The sequence below is a fragment of the Pristis pectinata genome, chromosome 1 (genome assembly GCF_009764475.1).
Source record: "Pristis pectinata isolate sPriPec2 chromosome 1, sPriPec2.1.pri, whole genome shotgun sequence".
NCBI classification, from domain to species: domain Eukaryota; kingdom Metazoa; phylum Chordata; class Chondrichthyes; order Rhinopristiformes; family Pristidae; genus Pristis; species Pristis pectinata.
The window spans coordinates 20,339,870-20,360,940 of NC_067405.1; the positions used below are offsets into that span (position 1 = coordinate 20,339,870).

At 40.9% G+C, this 21,071-nt stretch overlaps 1 protein-coding gene across 1 annotated transcript in view; it reads right to left on the minus strand.

Annotated features, from left to right (window-relative positions):
• The window catches only part of LOC127576242 (kinesin heavy chain-like), a 116,153-nt gene that overhangs the window by 34,980 nt on the left and 60,102 nt on the right, over nucleotides 1-21,071 (minus strand). Inside the window, 8 exon segments of the mRNA XM_052026728.1 lie at nucleotides 1,125-1,271; nucleotides 3,038-3,244; nucleotides 3,542-3,610; nucleotides 5,920-6,092; nucleotides 13,511-13,634; nucleotides 13,637-13,661; nucleotides 15,236-15,384; nucleotides 18,268-18,372. Coding sequence (XP_051882688.1) covers nucleotides 1,125-1,271; nucleotides 3,038-3,244; nucleotides 3,542-3,610; nucleotides 5,920-6,092; nucleotides 13,511-13,634; nucleotides 13,637-13,661; nucleotides 15,236-15,384; nucleotides 18,268-18,372 — 999 coding nt within the window.

Here is a 21,071-nt window from a genome sequence, read left to right on the forward strand (position 1 = left end):
TAATTAATTTGCCCTAAAATCACCCCAACAATTCCAAGTACCAGATTTCAAAATTCAATTGCAAACATATCAAATAAAGTTTGTAGTTCCTGCAAAAAAAAAGCCACAAGTTGTGATAGGCATGCTGAACGCAGCTAGCGTGGGTAAGGCTCACTGAGCCAAACTGCCAGTCTCATTCTACAAGCTCAGTGAATGAACAGATGGCTCAATATTTGCCATTGTAACTCGAGTACAATGGAAGCCAGTTACAGAGCGACATGTTCAATAACCCAAATGACCAGAGTAAACAAGTGATCAATAAAGGCAATTCCAAACATCTGTTGGACTATTGAGCAATGTTCTCTGCTTTAAACAGCTGACTAGCCTGTCTCTCCTACTACTGCACTACTCAGAACACAAACAGCCTTAATGTTGCTCCTCTCCTTCAATTAACCAACTTTAGGACAAAATTCCAGTTTTTAAAAATGTTCTCTACCACTCCCGTCCCCCCCCCCCAACCGAATTTACATTATTTTCCAGATAATTTGTCATGAACTACTACTTCCAAAAAAAATTGCTGTAATATATCAAAGAATACTTATTAAGGCATGATAATATGGTGCAATCTTATTAATTCTGCTTAAAATGCTTTCATCACAAAATAACTTTTTATTTACAAAGTCAATCCAATATCACCATTTTAGCCAATTTTAAATAACTGGAAAAGGCACACAAGTTGCAACAATCTGCTAGTTATGATGTGAAAGTCAGTTTTTTTTTAAAAAACCACATTGAAAAGTTTTTTTTATATAAACTGTCTATTGTTGTCCTTGCACCCAGTAATGGAACTTAATTCGCAGAACATCCTCAAAAAGGTCTTCAAAAGATTAGCGCAAACTTGCCAAGGTTATTAGTTCACCTAGGGCATGGTCACTTGATCAAGCTAATTTCCTGCAGAACATTTTCTAAATGAATGAAAAAGATTATGGCTACCTAATTTGCATATAAAGTTCTGCATTTGTTTGCTTCTTATGTGGACTACTGTCATATTATGCCAACAAGAAGTGTGGTGGAGGATCAACTTATTACATTCTTATATTGTGTCAATTCATTCCTGCTTGGACCAAGATTTCCAATTGACCTACCAGCTTTACTTCACTGTTGCCAATGATTCCACTGATTTCTCCCAGGTCCTTCAACAAGACATTCAGTATCTCAGTTGCCCTCTTCTTCTGATGGTTGCTGAGCTCCTGGAGTTGGTTGAGTTCTTTCTGAAAAACTATTAAAGTACTCTACAGAAAAAAGTTTAAATGTAAATCTGCAGGTTAAAAAGAGAATGATGTGACACTCACCATTTTAAAATGACTAGTTTCAGCAACAACCTAAATGATAAAGAACAACTTTTTTCTTCACAGAATCATACAATGCGGCACAGGAGAAAGCCATTTGACCCATCAAGCCCATGTTACCCAGTTAATTTATCTTCCACTTGTGCCCCATATTCCTGCCAGCTCATCTCCTTGAAGTGTTTATCCAATTTTATTTAGAAGGCTACTTTGAATTTGCGATTACCATCTTGGCAGACTGGCAAATCTAGCTAGTTGATGCAGAGAAAGATTTTCCTCACGTTTCCTCTGGATCTTTGCCAATCAGCTTAACTTTGTGCTTTGTGGTTATCAGCCCTTCGGTCACTGAAATTTGATTACACTGGAGAGAACGCAGAAGAGATTCACCGCAATGTTGTCCAGATTGGAGAACTTGAGTTGTAAGGAGAGATTGGAAAGGCTGGACTTATTTTTTCCTGGAGCGAAGGAGGCTGAGGAGTGATCGCAGAGATGTATATGAAGTTATAGGAGGCATAGACAGGGTGATCAAAATCTTTTTCCCCCACTGTAGAGGTGATGAAAACAAGAGGGCATAGGTTTAAAGTGAGAGGAAGGAGTTTTAAAGGGGATTTTGAGGGGAAAGTTCTTCTTAAAAACACACACGCAGTGGTTGATATCTAGAACCCACTGCCAGAGGTGGTGGTGGAATCAGAAACAATTGCTATGTTTAAGAGATATTTAGACAGGCACTCAAATATGCAAGGCAGAGAAGGATACTGGCCTAATGTGGACGAATATAATTAGTGTAGATGGGAAAAAAGGCATGGACATGGTGCACCAAGGGGCCTATTTCTGTGCAGTAAAACTCTATAACCATGATTTACTCAACTCAGCCAGACTTTCAGGTTTCACCATTTTGGCTCCCTAATTGGCTATAGCATTCCTCCTTAACCTTCCTTTAGGAGACTCTTGGATTCCCATTTATTCCATCCACAAATCTGTTCTCTTCACTTTCCCTTCTCATTTCCTTAAAACTTTGCATTACTGCATATATTTAGCCCAATTCCCCTATCTGTCATATGATTCACAGCTTTATCCTTCGCTACAATAACACTAGCTCAGGTTTTGGTTGCTCTCCCTAATTTCACTTAATAGATTCCTGCTCTCTCTCATACAGCCCCATTTACTATCTATCATTCTTGCGCTCTTAGTAATTTCAAATCTCAATTTAACCTTGGATCTTAAAGCTTAACCTCAAAACTGCTCCCTCTCCTCATCTGGTGCCTTGTCAGATAAATCAAGGAAAATAAAAGCGTATTTACTGTTCTTAGTGCCAATGAAGATTAAACTGTACTGCCAGCCACTCCAACCCATGCCCACGACAAACCTACATGGCACCTACCTTTGGTAGATCCACCACAGTCAGCTTACTGCCATATACCAGCCCTATCTTTGATGGCAAGGTCCTGCCTGACATAACATGAACCAACTGGGAAACAAACTGTGCAGTCCTTTGTCTCACAGTACCAGGCTCAGAACAATACTGCTTTGTAGTGTTGCAGTCCTCATTGGTATTCAATGATAAATATTGGTTGAGCGTGATGCACCAAGTCTTCTTAGCAAAACTTAAACTTATAGCAGACGTCTTGCTTACCTACCAAGATCTAAACTAAAGCTGAGCAACTGCTCTCCTCCCCCAAACAAACAAATGCACGAAAAATTGTAACAATTACCGTCTTTTGAGCCAATTCATCAGTCAGCAGTTCATTAGCTTTAGACTTGTCCTCTACTTCTTGGGATTTCTGGTCGTAGTTGACAGCCAGTTCCTCCAAGGCCTGCAGTACTTCCTTCACCTCATCTTTGGCAGCTTCATTTTCCAGTTGCAGACGATTCAGTTCCTCTTGGATCTTCTCATAATCCCTCCGTGTGGAGACCAACAGCTGAAAATAGCCATGCATCTTAATCTCAAAACCCTCCAAGAAATCACATGGGATTCAAAACATTCCATGTGACTAATAAAGATATCTTGTAGAAAGAAAGCTAGTTATCCAGTACCAGTGATAGCAGCAAGATGGGCCCACTTTAAATGAGCATTTCTTTTCACCCTTCCTCAGATTAGCGTGTGGCAATTGATTCAGACCCAAAAGAATCACCACTGTTAAATCACCGCTTCTGGCCATTCTTGTCACCTTGGATTAAAAAGCCTTCAACATTTTCATTTCTATATAAAAGCTCACCTCCTCTTGATCCAGCATCTGTTGCTTTAAATTCTCTGTCAGTTGGCTCTGCTGATTTATTTCTTCATCCTAAACAGAAAATGAGAGAGAAATTCAACAGGAAACAATGGCAACATCCTAAATTCTTAACTCAGGAGTTTTTCTGGGAATAATTTAATAAATACAGGAAATATTTCCACTTTGATGGCTGCATTGGCTCACAGTTAAAAGCACGTTCGGTTGTAAAATACTCATCCACGCTCCATGTCTCTCCAATCTCCTTTGGTCCTAAAACCTGCTCTGCTCCAGTTCTGGCCTCTTGACCACTTCCAGATTTAATGACCGTGTTTTCAGTTGCCAAACCCTATGCTCTGGAGTTCCTTCCCTAAAACTTTGTCTCCCTCTCCTTTAAAGATGTTACTTAAACAGAATGTTTTCTTTTAAGCCTTTGGTCTGTCCCAAAGTCTCACGTCAACACTCCTATCAAGCACCTTGGGCTGTTTTTTGCCATGTTAAAAGTGCTCCATCGATGGAGCTTGGTTTATACTGTGGGAAAAATGTCAGGTTATCCACTATGGTAGGAAAAACGGAAATAGAACCATAGAAACATAGAACACTACAGCACAGAAAACAGACCATTTGGCCCTTCTAGTCTGTGCCAAAATGTTATTCCGCTAGTCCCACTTACCTGCACCCAGTCCGTAACCCTCCAGACCTCTCCCGTCCATGTATCTATCCAATTTATTCTTAAAACTCAAGAGTGAGCCCGCATTTACTACATCAGATGGCAGCCCATTCCATACTCCCACCACTCTGAGTGAAGAAGTTCCCCGTAAACTTTTCCCCTTTCACCCTAAAGCCATGTCCTCTCGTACTTATCTCTCCTAATCTAGGTGGAAAGAGCCTACTCGCATTAACTCTGTCTATACCCCTCATAATTTTGTAAACCTCTATCAAATCTCCCTTCATTCTTCTGTGCTCCAAGGAATAAAGTCTTAACCTGTTCAATCTTTCCCTGTAACTCAACTCCTGAAGACCTAGAAACATTCTAGTAAATCTCCTCTGCACTCTTTCAATCTTACAAATATCCTTCCTATAGTTAGGTGACCAGAACTGCACACAATACTCCAAATTTGGCCTCACCAATATGCCAAGCATTTTTTCTTCAAATGATGAGAGACTGGAAAAAGAGTTGATGTTCAGTGCAGTGTCCTTGTATACAAGTCACTGAAATTTAACATGCAAGTGGAGCAGGCAATTAGAGAGGCCACTGGTCATAGAGTCAGTGTCGAACAGCACAGGAACAGACCCTTTGGCCCACCACGTCCATGCCCATCTACACGAATGCCTGCATTTGATCCATAATCTTTCTAGGCCTTGTCTAGTCACCTCTGGCAGTGTACTCCTGATATCAACCGTTCTCTAAGTAAAAGCAACCTTTTCCCTTAAATCCACTTTAAAACCTCTTCCTCTCCCCTTAAACCAATACCCCTGCCCATGGGAAAATGATCCTGACTATCTATCTATACCTCACATTGGGTTTATTGTCAGAGGATTTGAGTACAAGAGTAGAGATATCTTGGGCCTTAGTGTGTACAATTTTGGTCTCTTTATTTAAAAGAGGATATAGTCATAGCATGGAAACAGGCCCTTTGGCCCATTAAGTCCATGCCAACAAAACTGTGTGCAGTTTTGGGCTCCTTACTTAAGGAAAGGATGTGCTAACATTGGAGAGGGTTCAGGGAAGATTCACTAGAATGATCCCAGGAGTGAGAGGGTTAACATATGAGGAATGTTTGACAGCTCTTGGGCTGTATTCCTTGGAATTCAGAAGAATGAGGGGGGAACCTCAGAAACATTTCGAATGTTAAAAGATCTGGACAGAGTAGATGTGGCAAAGTTGTTTCCCATGGTAGGGGAGTCTAGTACAAGAGGGCACAATTTCAGGATTGAAGGGCGCCCATTCAGAACAGAGATGCGGAGAAATTTCTTTAGCCAGAGAGTGGTGAATCTATGGAATTTGTTGCCACAGGCAGCTGTGGAGGCAAAGTCATTGGGTGTATTTAAGGCAGAGATTGGTCGGTCTCTGAGCAGCCAGGGCATCAAAGGTTACGGTGAGAAGGCGGGGGAGTGGGGCTAAATGGGAGAATGGATCAGCTCATGATAGAATGGCGGAGCAGACTCGATGGGCCGAATGACCAACTTCTGCTCCTTTATTTTATGGTCTTATCAAGTCCTCCGTTTACACTACAACATGTACCATTTCCTCTGCACAAACTGCCTCATTTTATTTTTAAAATGCTGCGATCACGGTGTTGCTTATTTGCATATTCTGACCCACTCCCACATGGAGGCGGAATCTGTCACCACACAAGGTCCATCTGTCTTCGAATACAAACCTTGTCATCAAGCTGTTTGTACAAATTGCTGATCTCTTCCTCTAATTTTACCCTCTCCCCTGCTGTGATTTTGGGTGCTGCAACAACATTGTCAATGGTCGTCTGGTTGTCACATGGCTCCAAGGTCTTCTGATCCTTTGCATCGATTTGTTCATCTTCAGGCACAGACTCACCTGCAAGGAGAGCAAGGACACTACACTTAGAAGCAAGACAAACTGATGCCCTGGCAACACAACCTGCCTGTGCTCTTGCAATACATGCACAAAAAGAATAGAGGAATTCTCATTTAAGGTTACTGCCAGCAATGAATGAAAGGCCCTCACTAAATTGAAACAAAATGATCATATTCAAAGAATTTCTATGGCTTTCTATTTTAAAACTGATTTAGTAGCACTCTTTCTGGGCAATTGACTTTATTTTTTTTAAACAGCACGGTAACAGGCCTGTCCAGCCCAACGAGTCCGTTCCGCCCATTTAAACCCATGTTAACCTACCAACCTGTACGTCTTTGGAATGTGGGAGGAAACCGGAGCACCGGGAGGAAACCCACACAGACACAGGGAGAACGTACAGACTCCTTACAGACAGCAGCAAGAATCGAACCCCGATCACTGGCACTGAATAGCGTAACGCTAACTGCGACACTACCGTACCACTTTGAAAATAAATGTGATGAATCAAGCTTGTTAAGGCCTCCGGTGTTTTGACTCAGTAAGTCAAGCCAGTTTTTCAATAAAACAGAGGCTGCAAGGATAAAAATGGACAGTTTTTGATGCAGATTCTGTGCATGCCCTGGAGATGTGCTACTAGTGCTTTGAAACTGTTTTCAGCAGCCACAGCAGCAGAATATAATGTTAATATACCCATTAAGGTCCTTATTATTCCACTGCTAACCAATAATATTGAATACCAACAAATTAAATCCCTTTCATTCCATCTAAACAAACACATTATACATTATTGATGCACTCCATCACAATCGACATGACCCCTACTGCTCTGCGGATTCCAAATTGCACAACAATTTCTCTAGAAGTTCAAAATTCACATCCTATTCTGACAGAATATTACACAATGTGCATATCTTTACAGATTGGCAGATCTTCCACTGCATTGTTCACACTAAACCAAAAAGATACACCTACTTCACAATGAAAGGAACTTCATGTATGTAAAAAAAAACAAAAGAGTAAACAAGAGCAATCATTACTAGGAAGGGTTATTGAGACAACACAAGTATATTTCCCTAAACGATCTAGCTACTGACTGGAATGTACTGTAAAGTGACACATCATGAGGTACTATTAAAAGCCATTGGAGTTTGCTTCCAAATTAGCAGTTTAGTGGGGTGTGACAAGTATTGTGGGATATTACATTTCCATGACACTGATACAAGACTAATGGCCCCAACAGAGAAACAAAAGGACTGCAGATGCTGGAATCTAGATGAAAAAACACTATGATGCTGGAGGAACTCAGCAGGCCAGGCAGCATCCATGGAGAAAAGCAGGCCGTCAACATTTAGGGTCAGGACCCTTCTTCAGGACTGAAGATAGGAAAAAGGGGAAACCCAATATATAGGAGGGAAAAGCAGAGCAGTGATAGATGGACAAAAGAGGGGAGGCGGGGTGGGCACAAGGTGGTGATAGGTAGATGCAGGTAAGAGGTAGTGATAGGCAGGTGCGGGGAGGAGGGGAGAGCAGATCCACCGGGGGATGGGTCAAAGGCAAGGAGAGAGAGGGAAAAGAAGGGTAGAAAAAAAAGATAGGCTAGAAGAGGGAAGAAGACAAGAAGCATGGGTGGTGTGTGTGTGTGTGTGTGTGTGTGTGTGTGTGTGTGTGTGTGTGTGTGTGTGGTGGGGGGGGGGGGGGGGGGTGGTGATTGAAGTGGGAGAATTCAATGTTCATGCCATTAGGCTGCAAGATTCCAAGACAGAAAATGAGGTGCTGTTCCTCCAGTTTGCACTTGGAATTCTCCTGGCAGTCAAGGAGGCCGAGGACTGACATATCAGTGATGGTATGGGAGGGGGAGCTGAAGTGACTGGCAATGGGGAGATGCAGATCACGGTTACAGATAGAGCACAGGTGTTCTGCGAACCGGTCACCTAGTCTGTGTTTGGTCTCACCAATGTAGAGGAGGCCACACGGAGCACCGAATGCAGTAGCTGATATTAAGGGAGGTGCAGGTGAATCTCTGTCTCACCTGAAAGGACTGTTTGGATCCCTGGATGGAGGTGGTGTAGGGACAGGTGTTGCACCTATGGCAAGGGCAGTGGTAAGTTCCCAGGGTGGGAGCAGGATGGGTGGGGGGGGGGGGGGGGGGGGGGGGGGGGGGGGGGGGGGGGGGGTGGGGGGGGGGGGGGGGGGGAGTGGAGATGGGAAAATGGAGTCAGAATGAATGTGAGGACGAGGGGGACCCTATCCCTGTTGGGGGTGGGAGGGGTGGGGGTGAGAGCAGAGGTGCCGGAAATGGCAGAGATATGGGTGCGATGTTTCTCGACCACAGTCAGGGGGTGGGGGTGGGAGGAAGCCCCGGCTAGAAAAGTTGAACATCTCAGATGTCCTGGCTCCACCTCCATCCAGGGACCCAAACAGTCCTTTCAGGTGAGACAGAGATTCACCTGCACCTCCCTTAATATCAGCTACTGCATTCGGTGCTTCAAATGTGGCCTCCTCTACATTGGAGACACCAAACGCAGACTAGGTGACCGTTTCGCAGAGCACCTCATATAGACTTAGGTTCCTCTACTACTTGATCCCCAGCACATCATCTCAGGTGAGGCCTGGTTATATATTCAGCTGAAAGCATAAAGAAGTGACTGGCTCAAGATTGTTTGAACTAAATTTGTTGTTGATGGACAAACAGCGTGTTTGAACAGTGTCTCCAGCACTTCAGCAGATTTCCCAAGGTTGCCTTAAATGTGTAACCGAAAAGACTCTGCCAGATTAAGACAACATTCGTGTTTTCTTTTCACCATGTTAACTAGAACACAAATCTGCTGTCGACACTCTCTTGCACTCTAGAAATGTGTCCCTAGGCAAATACTAAAGCGGACTTCAGATTGATGGATTGTGGATGAGATGCCTTCAAGCCTGCATATATTACCCTTTTCATTTTTGAATCTCATCATACTTAAATGTTCCCCTTAAATTGGAATCCAAATAAGAGATTCCTTTTTGCAGTTTTTCCAGAGAACTATTTATATCCCAAAGCTCAGTGATATTAAATTACGGTTTGCAGCAATCAATGTATAATCAAAATACGACACCCACCCCAGCAACTGCCCCCTCAACCATTACCCAGTTTCATCACTCTCCTCCACCCACTCCATCTGTCCATAAGCCACAATCCACAAACTCTGAAATACACTTGCATTTCTAGTGTCATCAATGTAAATCTTCTCTGCATCCTCTCCTCTGCACTGCCTCAGTTTGTAAAACCTACTGAAGACTGTATAAAATCTCAAGTCCCAAGATATTTCACTCAAGGAATTGTTCCTATAACAATATAGCAACACTAACACTAAGCTAGCAGATTCCATGCAAATGTCTTCAGTTATCCTAATCAAAATCCTACATTTCACAAATGTTACTGGTACTATAAATGCATGTCACTTTATCTAAAGTCATGGCTGTATTAATAATTTGGTCAATGAAATTTTCAGACGTATCCTAATGATGAATAGCCAAAATAACTCTACATTCCCAATAAATTGAAAGCAAACCATGTAACTTTCCTCACAACAAATATGCACTATTAAGACTCTCTCTCCTCCACCACCCCGCCCCGCCCCCCCCCCCCCCCCCCCAGATTATCCGCCTGTCATTCTTAAAACTCTACTTAACAGGACTCCCTCACTATCCTGGTTAACTAAACTTCAATATGTATTTAGCTTGAAAATAGTTACAATAAAGGAAAAGGTACAATAAAGCTCCTTCTTCTCTGAATCACAACCTAGTGAGGATTACTTACATTTTTACTTGATGCAACCAGGCATAGAATAGCTCGGGGCAAAGATTAAAACAACACCAATAAATGGAACATCGATTTTCACGTAATATAAAATTACTCTGGCATCACCAGATCAATCAGAAAAAAAAAGCACAGGCTTCACCTCTAGTTGATGCAACAAAGGAGTTTTCAGAGAGTTCAGGGAATTTAACCCATAACATGGAAGCAGCAATAAAGGTGGATCAGATCTGTGACCTGCAGCTTCCTCAGCACCAGGCACCAGTTTGAAATCATAGCTCGTGCAAACCACCTTTTTTTGTAAATTCAGATCCATTGCTCTGGAGATTAAGCTTCCAAGTTCACATCCAAATACCTTTCAAAAGTGATGAGAGTTTCTGCCTTTACCACCCTTACGGTCAGCAAGTTCCAGATCCTCTGGGTGAAAACATATCCTCATTGTCCTACTTCTACCAATTACTTTGCACTTTGACCCCTCTAGAAAGAGAAATGGGCATTTTCCATTTACTACTTTTAGGCTTCAAATTTATACACTCAATTAAGTTAGAGTCACAGGTATACCCGATGGAAACAAGTCCTTCAGCTCAACACGCCCATGCCAACCAAGGTGCCTACCTGAGCGAGTTCCATTTGCCTGCGTTTGGCCCATATCCCTCTAAACCTTTCCTATCTATGCACCTGTCCAAACGTCTAAACTCTAAACTTCCAAAATGTTGTAACTGTACCCTCCTCCACACTTCCTCTGGCAGCTCGTTCCATATACCCACCACCCTGTGTGTGTGAAACTTGCTCCTCAGGTCCCCTTTAAATCTTTTCCCCTCTCACCTTAAACCTTTTCCCTCTAAGTTCTAGACTCCCCTACCCTGGGAAAAAGACCAACAATATACCCTATCGATGCCCCTTATGATCTCATAAACCTCTAAGGTCAATGGTGCTTCAGCCTCTTGTTCCAAATAAAATCATTGCAGACTATCCTGTATTTCCTCTTAGATGAAACTTTAGTACTGGCAACATCTTCATAAATCCCCTCTGTAGCTTCTCCAGTGCAATCACATCTTATCCTCTAATGTGGTGATTAGAACTATACTTACCATTCAAACTATAGTTAATACTGTATACAGCTCTAACATAACCTCTCTGCTGTTACATTATGTCTCAGATAATAAAGAACATCCCTTCTGCCTTTTTTTAAAAGAAGAAACACAGTATTAACATGTCCTGGTAGTTTTTAAGGATCTGCAGACATATACTCTTTGGTTGAGGAGTTTTTTTTTAAGATAGAGGGGAGATAGCCAGTAGAAGAGGTGAGGGGAAGGGGTGATGCAGGAACTAGCCGGGGAAAGATGGATCCATATAAGGAGGGGTAACAGGCAGATGGAGAAGGAAAGAGGCTGGGAGGTGAAAGGTGGAGGCAACACAGAGCTGCAGATGATGGAACCTAATAGGAAAGGAAGGTGGAGTATGGAATCAAATAAGGGAGGTGGGACCTAGTGGAAGGAGTGTGTGGCTGATAGGCAGATGGAATGGGTAGAGGGGAAAGAAACAGGGTAATAGGGGGCTGGGGTCGGTGTAGGAGGAACGGGTCCAGAAAGGTCTCGACCCAAAATGCCGACTGTCCATTTTGCTCAATAGATGCTGCCTGACCCACTGAATTGCTCCAGCATCTTGTTGGATACATTCTGGTCAATCTATTCCTCCACACTATTCAATATTCCCCCATTTACTGTATATTCTCTTGTCTTATTACATCTCCCCAAATCATTAGCTTACACCTCCCTGGATTACAATTACATTTGTCACTTTCTGCCCAACTGATCAGACTATCTAAACTCTCCTCCCTGCTATCAAACACAGGACCAATTTTTGTTTCCTCTGTCAACTTCTTTATCATGCCCCATATATTTTAAAGATTAACTCATCAATGTGTACTACAAGAAAAAAAGTGACTGTGTACTGGGTCCAATGGAACCCCACTAGTAACAGCTATCCAATCACAAAGTCACCCTTTGTTTCCACTACTGAGTCACTGTGAATACAATTTGCCAATCTCCCTTGCACCCTATGGGCCTCTACTTAATTTGACCAGTGAGACATTGTCAAAAACTTTACTGAAATCCAAGTAGCCAACATCAAGTGCTCTGCCCTCATAGACCTTTGAGTTTTTTTTTGAGGCGTTAACAATCTGCTAATCAGACTTGACCTCCCCTTAACAAATCCACCCTAAAAATTCTTGATTAATCTCTTCCTTTTAAAATGAAGGTTTAATTTGAATGGAATTGTGGAAGTGATTCCAATAATTTGCCCATCACCCAAGTTAAACTAACTGACCATGTGATCAATCCATTTATCACTTCCTCCCTTTCTCAGCAACAGTAACGTTAGCAGTCCTGCAATCCCCTGGCGCTACTCCCATAGCCAAGAAAGATTGAAAAATAAATGGTCATAGCCTCCATACTTTCTTCTCTTGCTTCTTTTAATAGCCCAGATGAGTTACCCTCCTCCAAAAACACCAAACCCCTTGAATCATTACCTCCAACTTCTTTTATCCCAATATTTCACACTCTTCCTCAACTATAAAATGGCATCTTCCCCTTTTTGCTGCTAAATTTAGCACGTCACAAAGCACAATAACCAAGGACCTCCAGGAAACAACTCAATAGAAATGGAGGTGCAAGAGACTGCATATGCTAGAACCTAGAGCAACACACAAGATGCTGGAGGAATTCAGTGGGTCAGGCAGCATCTGTGGAGGCAAATGGTCAGTCAACATTTTGGGTTGAGACTCAGAAATGTCATCTGTCCATTTCTCTCCACAGGTGCTGCCTGACCTGCTGAGTTCTCCCAGCACCTGTGTCTTCAATGGAAGTGGCGCTGTTAAATCAAAAGGCATAAAATATGGAGCATTATGCAATTGTGACAAAGACCTTCCTCATCCTTTTCAACCTGGCAGGATTTTCTAAAGTCGGTTTCTGACCAAGCTTCTAATCATGTGCCCTTCTGGCATAAATGACACATTGGATCACACCGTCCCTTTCCAACTGCCCTTGCCCGTCTTTGTATTTGGTCAACCAGAGAATCACCAGTAGTGGCTTCTCTTTCCACACCACTACTTCTGCCAACCCCAAATATCAATCCTTGGTTTATCACTCCAATTTTCTGTTCCTGCATAAAATCGCAAGGCAGCAACATCGAGAATTAATTTCTACATGGAAATTGATATCGCCCACATCCAACTCATTACCGTTCTCTTGGCTTCACTACTTTTCGATCCTTAAATTGTCTATACAACACCCGGTAATAGATGAGCAGAAACTCCCTCAAACAAAGATCAAAGTCATGATCTTCACTCCTTCCACCGTGAACTCCATTGGCTCATCCTTCTCCCTGGTAACTCACTAAAACATTAAAATTCTCACTTGTTTTCAATTCTTTCCGGGTCTTGCCCTTCCCCACCTCTAAATCTCTCCAGCTCCATAATCTTCTTGATCACCACAGAATGCAATACGAGTTACTATACATTTAGGAATCACCAATTAACATGATTTTGGTAAAACCCATACACTCCTTCAGATTTGTTGCTCATAGTAATAGCCTTAAGTTAGATGCAGCTTTGATAACTTACCATTTCTCCATCTGTTTAGCTCCATCTCCAGGTGCTGAAGAGCATTCTTCAGGGACTTGTTTTTCTCCTTTTCCTTCTCATATTTCTTCTTCCATTCCTCTGCCGTCAACTCCAGGTTGACAGATTGCCGTTGTTCTTTATGGTCTTTGCTCTGTTAGATGGAGAGATTTACCAAATGCAGTCTATTCTACTGCTGCTTATAACCTTTCCTAGCCAGCTTGCTTCATTGAGTGAATAGGGTAGGTGAAGGATTAAACAAGACCCATCATGGAATGGATAGTTCGCTGCAGCCTGATATCTAGAGAGGAGATGGGCACCTGCTTGAAGAAATCACCCATGATTCATGCATCACAAATGATTCACCTATGAACAGCAATTCAGCCAACCTCATGACTGTTGCTAAGGCTAGGGTGCCCTAACCACTGCAGGAGACTCTGGAGTGACTTTAATTCAGCACGGAAATCTGAATTAATTTGGAAAACATGCCAACTCCTGATGAACTATCCAAGTGCATTCCCTCATTTTCCAACAAAGCATCTTAAGCTGACCTACATTCTTTGTTCTATAGCCTGATCTCCCTCATACCATCCCCACCTCATCACCTCCCACACTACTCAGAGTCTATTCCAATCCCAAACTGCACACAGATCAACTGTGCATGAGTTGATCTGTGTACACAGTTATAAACTCTGATCTGATTTTGAGAGGAGTGAAGACCAGATTCCCAACTGCAAATTTATTGATGGTATACCATTGAATACTTGGAAGCATCAGTGTCCCAAAGATGGTTATATTTTTGAATGTGTCTGTTAAAAAGAAATCTCAATAATTAGCTGCATGATGGACCAGCCTACAAAATGAGTTAAAAAATCAATAGTCAATGGCGAAATGCAGCTGGAGAGCCAGAACTGATTTCAAACTGGCCACTATTCAATGGAACAGATGACAGTGTAAGGAAATTCACATTTACTCAGAAGGCAATAAGAAATCCTTCCTAGAAGGAATCAAGTAGCGGGGAGACACTGTTTGAAACTAAAGATCACTAAGCCTTCCACTTGTCCAGGCATTTGTTCAAAGAGAAAAAAAAATCAATTTGTCCAACATAACTTGTCTATAACAGATTCACTGCGCCAGTTCTTGACTTGAAATAATGCATCAAATTTACTTTGTACAATGAAAATATGTTCAGCTTCACAATGCCCAAGAGTTCCAGGCCCTGAAATAACCCCTTGAGACATATTCCTAAAGTCTCAACAATATATTGTGTGTTTTTGAAGTCAGGATAACCTGCAATGATTTGTGTAAAGTTAGATTAAGTTTCTTTGACTTATGGTCTAATGCCTGCAAGGTAAATCTATTGGATTAGCTTTGCTGATGAGGCCTTCAACATTGATTAGAAACATAGAAGAGTCGATATTTGCATCTAAAATCTTCATTGATTTTCTAACAAATGTGACAGCAAGTCCATACAAAGTGCTATTAGTTTTGAACTGCCAATCTACTCCTAGTCTTAAAGCCCACATGAAATTTGCACCTAGAATTTTAATGGCTTTTAAATAAATAATTACTTTATAAAATGAAATTCATAAAATTCTCATTAACTATGTTGGTAGCACTTTAGTAAACATATATGTCAGTTAAATGATCCTGTGGTCATGCTTAATTAATTGTTTATCTCCTGTGAAATTACTGTAAGCACCATGTTGGCTTAGATGAGATTCTTACCTCTGGCCAAACATCAGAGTTGTTTTCGATTCAGCATCATTAAAACTGGAGGGCGAGCAACAAATAATTATGGTAGTTCGGCAGTTGCCACCGAGGGAATCCTGAAGAATTCGAGTCATCTTACTGTCACGGTATGGAACATGTGTTTTCTGTAAATAAAACACATCCATAGAAATTACAAAATGGTGCAGCACGGAAGGCAGCCATTCAGTCCATCATATTTTGAAAGAACTATCATATTAGCCTGGTTCCTTTGCAACTTCCCCACAGCCTGGCCACCTTCTCCACTTTGTGTGTCATTAGTAACTGAAACGCAATTCACTTGATAAATGTTAACAAATTCATTGGTAACTAGCCACAGGAGCAATTTTGATCTTGTTCAAACTAAATTATAAAATTTGAATGTTTCAAGTATGTTACTCTTGAGGCTTTTATTCAGCTTTCTGCTGAAAACTTAGATCCAAGATACCTTTTCTACCCCAACAGAAAAACTGAGTGAATAATCAAGGCTTATAACTGCTCAAATCTCCATAAAGTACTATGGAAAACCCCATTGGTGTTGTAAAAATGCAAGTTTGTGCATCTCCCATTATACTTTGGAAAGCAAGTCAAATCAGTGTTTGCCTAATTCACAAGAGCTAAAACACATCATCAACCACAACAGGAAATAGACAAAGAGAGAGAGAAAAAAGTATTCAATGTATCCATTCAGCTTTCATTCTCAATAACCTCCTCCCACCTCCACCTTCCCCCCACCCAGCCCCCCCCCCCAAAGATTTTGACTGATTATACATCTCCAAAAGATGTTGTTCTTGGTTTCAATATTTCCAACATTTAACGACATTTGTACCTCCAACTACTGTTTTTGTTTCAAGATGTTCTTCCTTGCTCTATTTATGGTATTAATTCCTTGGATGCTCTCCTGTAGATTTCTTAAGTGGACTTTTTCTACATGTGTATCATGTTAAATTGCAATGGGCTACTCATCGCTGGAGGCAATAACATAAAGCCTAATCGTATTCTCATCCAAGCACCTCATTAAGACGAGAAGGGAGAAATTTAAACTATTAAATCTTTCAGGCAGGTCTTTCAGAGTGGTGAATGTAGGGAATGAGCTGCCAGAGGAGGTAGCAAAGGCCGATAAAATTATAACATTTAAAAGGCATTTGGACACGTACTTGGGTAGGGAAGGTGTAGAGGGATACAGCCCTAATGCCGGCCAATGGGACAGTCATCATAGATAGGCATTATAGTCAGCATGAATGAAGTGGGTCGAAAGGCCCCGTTTCTGTCCCGTACACTTCCATGATTCTTTGAATTTCCACAAACAGTGAAACAGATTGTTGGGGCAGCCTTCAACTTCCTAACACAAATATATGATCAATTCTCGAGATACCATTATCACTAATTTAGATCAGCTAACAACACAATTTTGAGATGTTAATTCTGCTTCTCTCTCCACGGATGCTACCTAACCTGCTGAGTATCCCCAGCACTTTGTTTTTATTTCAGATTTCCAGAACCTGCAGTGTTCTGCTTTTCAAAAATAACATTTAAATCTAGCTTGGGACTTCTCTAAACTGTTCAAGTCAGCTTCTCATTGGAGAACTTCTACTGCAGCACTGCGAAAAGATTCCAAGATCTTACTTACATTAACTCCTCTGAGACCCACATGACAGTGAGATGTACAAGTAAAAAATTCACAAACTGAAGCATTCAAGCTCTCTCATGTGTGATCCTGCCTAAGCAAACCCATCAATGTCATTTCTTTTTATATATAAATTTTTTTTTTTTTTTTTTTTTTGCAAAGGAGCACTGTTAGATGTGCAAGTGGGGTTAGGAATAGACCAGTAATACAGTAGCTGTAACTATCTAATGCATGTTTGTTGCTATGGAATTATGCAGTATATAGACTTCTGTGGAGACCATCTTTTGAATTTAAAGAATTAAAATATCACTCTTGATGTTTAATTAAATAGTGAGAAGTGTTCTTTTATATGAAAAGAAATAAAATCAAATTGATGAGCAAAAATGACAGGTTCCCAAAACATTGTTTACACAACAGAACTACCAAGTCTATGACAGTCATGTTGGTTTTATTGCAATTGAACTCATGTGGAAATTAAATTAGATGAGTAAAGACAGACACTAATTTAAGTTCTCTGTCACTGTAATATCTACTTGAAACAGTTATTTTTAAAATGGTACATCCCTTCCATAAACAATTCAGGTTGCAGACTGCTGCCACCATACTGTAACAAGACAAATAACTCCCATCCTTGATATTAAGAGCATATGCCAGATAGATTTTATCCTCATGCCATTCTTAAAAAAAATCCAGATTAAAGTACCAAATGCTTCATTATCTGGAATCTTCCATATGGCATATTAGGTCCAGATTAAGGCCATTTCTCAGATCAAATCTACCTAGGACTTGTCTTCCAATTATAGAACTAATTCAAAGAGAGTTGAGTGCATTCACAAAAGCCATAAGGATATCACCTCAACAAATGTATGGGAAGAAATGCAAATTAGGCAGAAATTTCATAACGTCTCACAGCTTTATCACTAAATACTCTTACATTTCGCAATGCTCTATGACAGAAACTGAACTGTACAAATTATCCACCAGACATGGTTAGATAATAATTCTAAACTCAAGCCAGTTTTGACCTTTAAATTTATCATTCCATTAATCACATAGTCACTGGATTTACAGAACTTTCGATAGGCTATATTAAAAAAAACCTACACAGCTTTTCATTATTTCTTATCATTTTCTTCAATTACAAATTGAAACATTGTGAAGTCTTATAGACAGCCCTTCAAAAGGTATAAGGTTAAACAGTTTGTTTCCTGGACTGCACATGGAATTCAGTTTAGTTTTCCATCTCATTTATGTCATTAATGCATCATCAATCAGATGATAACATTCAAGTATTACATAATTAAATATTAGCTTGTGATAAAAATCCTGGAAATACAATGTAAACCAGAATTTCTGCAAGCTATAAATCATTGAAAAGACTTACAGTTCCCTCAGCCAGAGCAGAGATCACATTCCCCAGAGCAGAAAGAGACTTATTGATATTTTTAGCTTCATCAAGGACAGCTCCTTCAGCTCCAGTTTTGCTGACCTGTGATAAACAGATACAGACAGTTTGTCACAATGATATTCAATAACTAGTTCACATCTTTCTTACACTTGTATATTTAAATGATTGGATTGAGTCTAGTCAAGAAAAATCTGGACAGTTTTTAAAAACACAGAACCAGAAAGGCTTTCAGTGTTTTTTTTAATTGTTAAATCTTCAGTACAGTTTCTTCTTTTCCTCAATATAGCTGATCTTAAGGCAATTGACATTATTGGGAATGAAAACTGAAGTGTGAGTAACAAATGGAACTCTAACTAATTAAAGCATTGGTCACAGAGGCTGCCAAACTGACCCAGATCTCAATTCCTGCTCATTTTGCAGCGGAGGTTACGACCTGCAATAAGGAATGAACATTTAGGCTTGAATTTCTTTCCCATTTCTATCCAGGAACAACTTGAGCATCATTACCCACTGAAGAGCCCATGCTGTCTCTGGCTAGGAAATCAAGTACTTAGACTTAAATATTCTAAGTGCCAAGTACTTGATCTTGAGGAAAGTCTTGAAAAGTCCTGGTCTGGCCTGATGGGCACATCCCACAGCCTTGCTATTAGAAACATTTAACACATGACCTCCCTGTGCCACACTATTTCATTGGTCTCACCCTATCAGAGATATTTCCTTTGTTCTACACTCCCCTTCCCCACCTACTGAAAGCCAACTTGCTTTCTGTTTTTCCTAGTTCTGATGATGAATCTTAGACACAAAGCATTATGGGTAGAGTCAAGATTAGAGAAAGGAGCTGCAACAAAGTTGTACATTTAGAAATGCACAAATTGTGAACATCAATGAGGGCCAAGTCAGCTGCAATATTTCCTGCTGTCTATCAAGGAGCTTTTAACATTAATTATCCAAGATCTCAGAATAAAAATCAACACTTAAGTAACTTACTACATGCTTGTAATTATCATGCAACAATGCACCAGTCTGATCCAGCATTTTATCAAAAATGGGGCAAGGAAATCCTGGGATAATGAAGAAGTTATCCTATGACATTGATCAAACACCTTTAATGTATACACAATGAGAGGTGATATCATTATGGCATTCAAGATTCTGAGAGGGAATTACAAAGTAAATGCTGAAGCCCAGCAATTAGATTGTGCACCCTTTTTCGTCCAGCACAATGCAATCCAAAATTTTACATGGAAATGACTGCTAATGAGACCTACTCCAGGTAGCTCAATGCTCCACACAACTATAAACGTGGCAGAACTTCAGGAGAACTGTGAGCACATCATGCTGCATTTTTGCTTTGAGGTTTAAGGGCAGGGCACATTCTGCTAGCATTGGGACACTTTGCCAGGCAACTTCAAAACACACTGGAGTCTGCTCATACACATTCCAAAGTGCACAGTCTGGGCTCAAATTTACAAGTATTTTTTTTTCGGCATTGGCAACTAATGAGAAAGTAAATTTTATGTTTACCTTGTACTTTATAGTATAAACACACTTAACTATCTCTCATCCCGCAGGTGATACAAGCATGCAAGTACGAATGACAGGCAGCTCAAGGAGGGTGGATCAACCTGGGAGAGTGGTACATAATTGTGAAATCTCTCTCCCTGCAGCTTGGCTTTCCCCACTCTGAGCTCTTCTGGTGACTGGCTGCCATGGGAATTGTGCTCTCAAGGGTGGAATGGTGGACAACGTGTTGCAAAGACACTGCTCCCCTTGGGACCCACGCTGGCCACAGCATCTTTTGAGGTGCAAACAACTCTAAAGTGGTCCACATTTTTTTGTGACCAATTTTGTAATCTTTTTGGGGGGGAATCTGATATGACATAGTCAACACAATGTTTCAGCACACCAAAAAAGGTTGTGGACACAGCCCAGTGCATCACGGACACCAGCTTCCCCTCCTTGGACTCTGTCTTTACCTCTAGTTGTCTTGGTGAAGCAGCCAGCATAATCAAAGACCCCACCCACCCAGGTCATTCTCTCTTCTCTCCTCTTCCATCAGGTAGAAGATACAGGAGCCTGAGGGCACGTACCACCAGACTTAAGGACAGCTTCTACCCCACTGTGATAAGACTATTGAACGGTTCCCTTATATAATGAGGTGGACTATAACCTCACGATCTACCTTGTTGTGACCTTGCACCTTATTGCACTGCACTTTCTCTGTAGATGTGACACTTTACTCTGTACTGTTATTGTTTTTACCTGTACTACATCAATGCACTCTGTACTAATTCAATGTAACTGCACTGTGTAATGAATTGACCTGTACGATTGGTTTGTAAGACAAGCTTTTCACTGTACCTTGGTACAAGTGACAATAATAAACCAATACAAGTGGCTGCTTTCTCAGCCTAGAGAACCAGGGCATAATCCCAGGGGTCATCCACCAAAAGCTCAGTTGAGAAGTGTCTTCACATGAAGGAATGCAAACCTCTGAACTTCTCTACTGCAAGGGGCTGCGCATGCCCATTCACTTAGAATATTTAATTCAAAAGATCAATAAATTTTTTGCACACTAGAAAAAAAATCAATGATTATGCGGATCAGACAAAGTGGACTGAGGCATCAGATCACAGATAATGTAATTAAATTGCAGAGACAGTTTAAGGGATTGTAAAGAGTACTCCTGTTTGTTTGCCGAGTTCTTGTGAAAGTGAAAAATCATTGCCAAAGTTTCTAAGTATAAAAATTTTGATCATTTAAAACTTAGTTAAATGTGT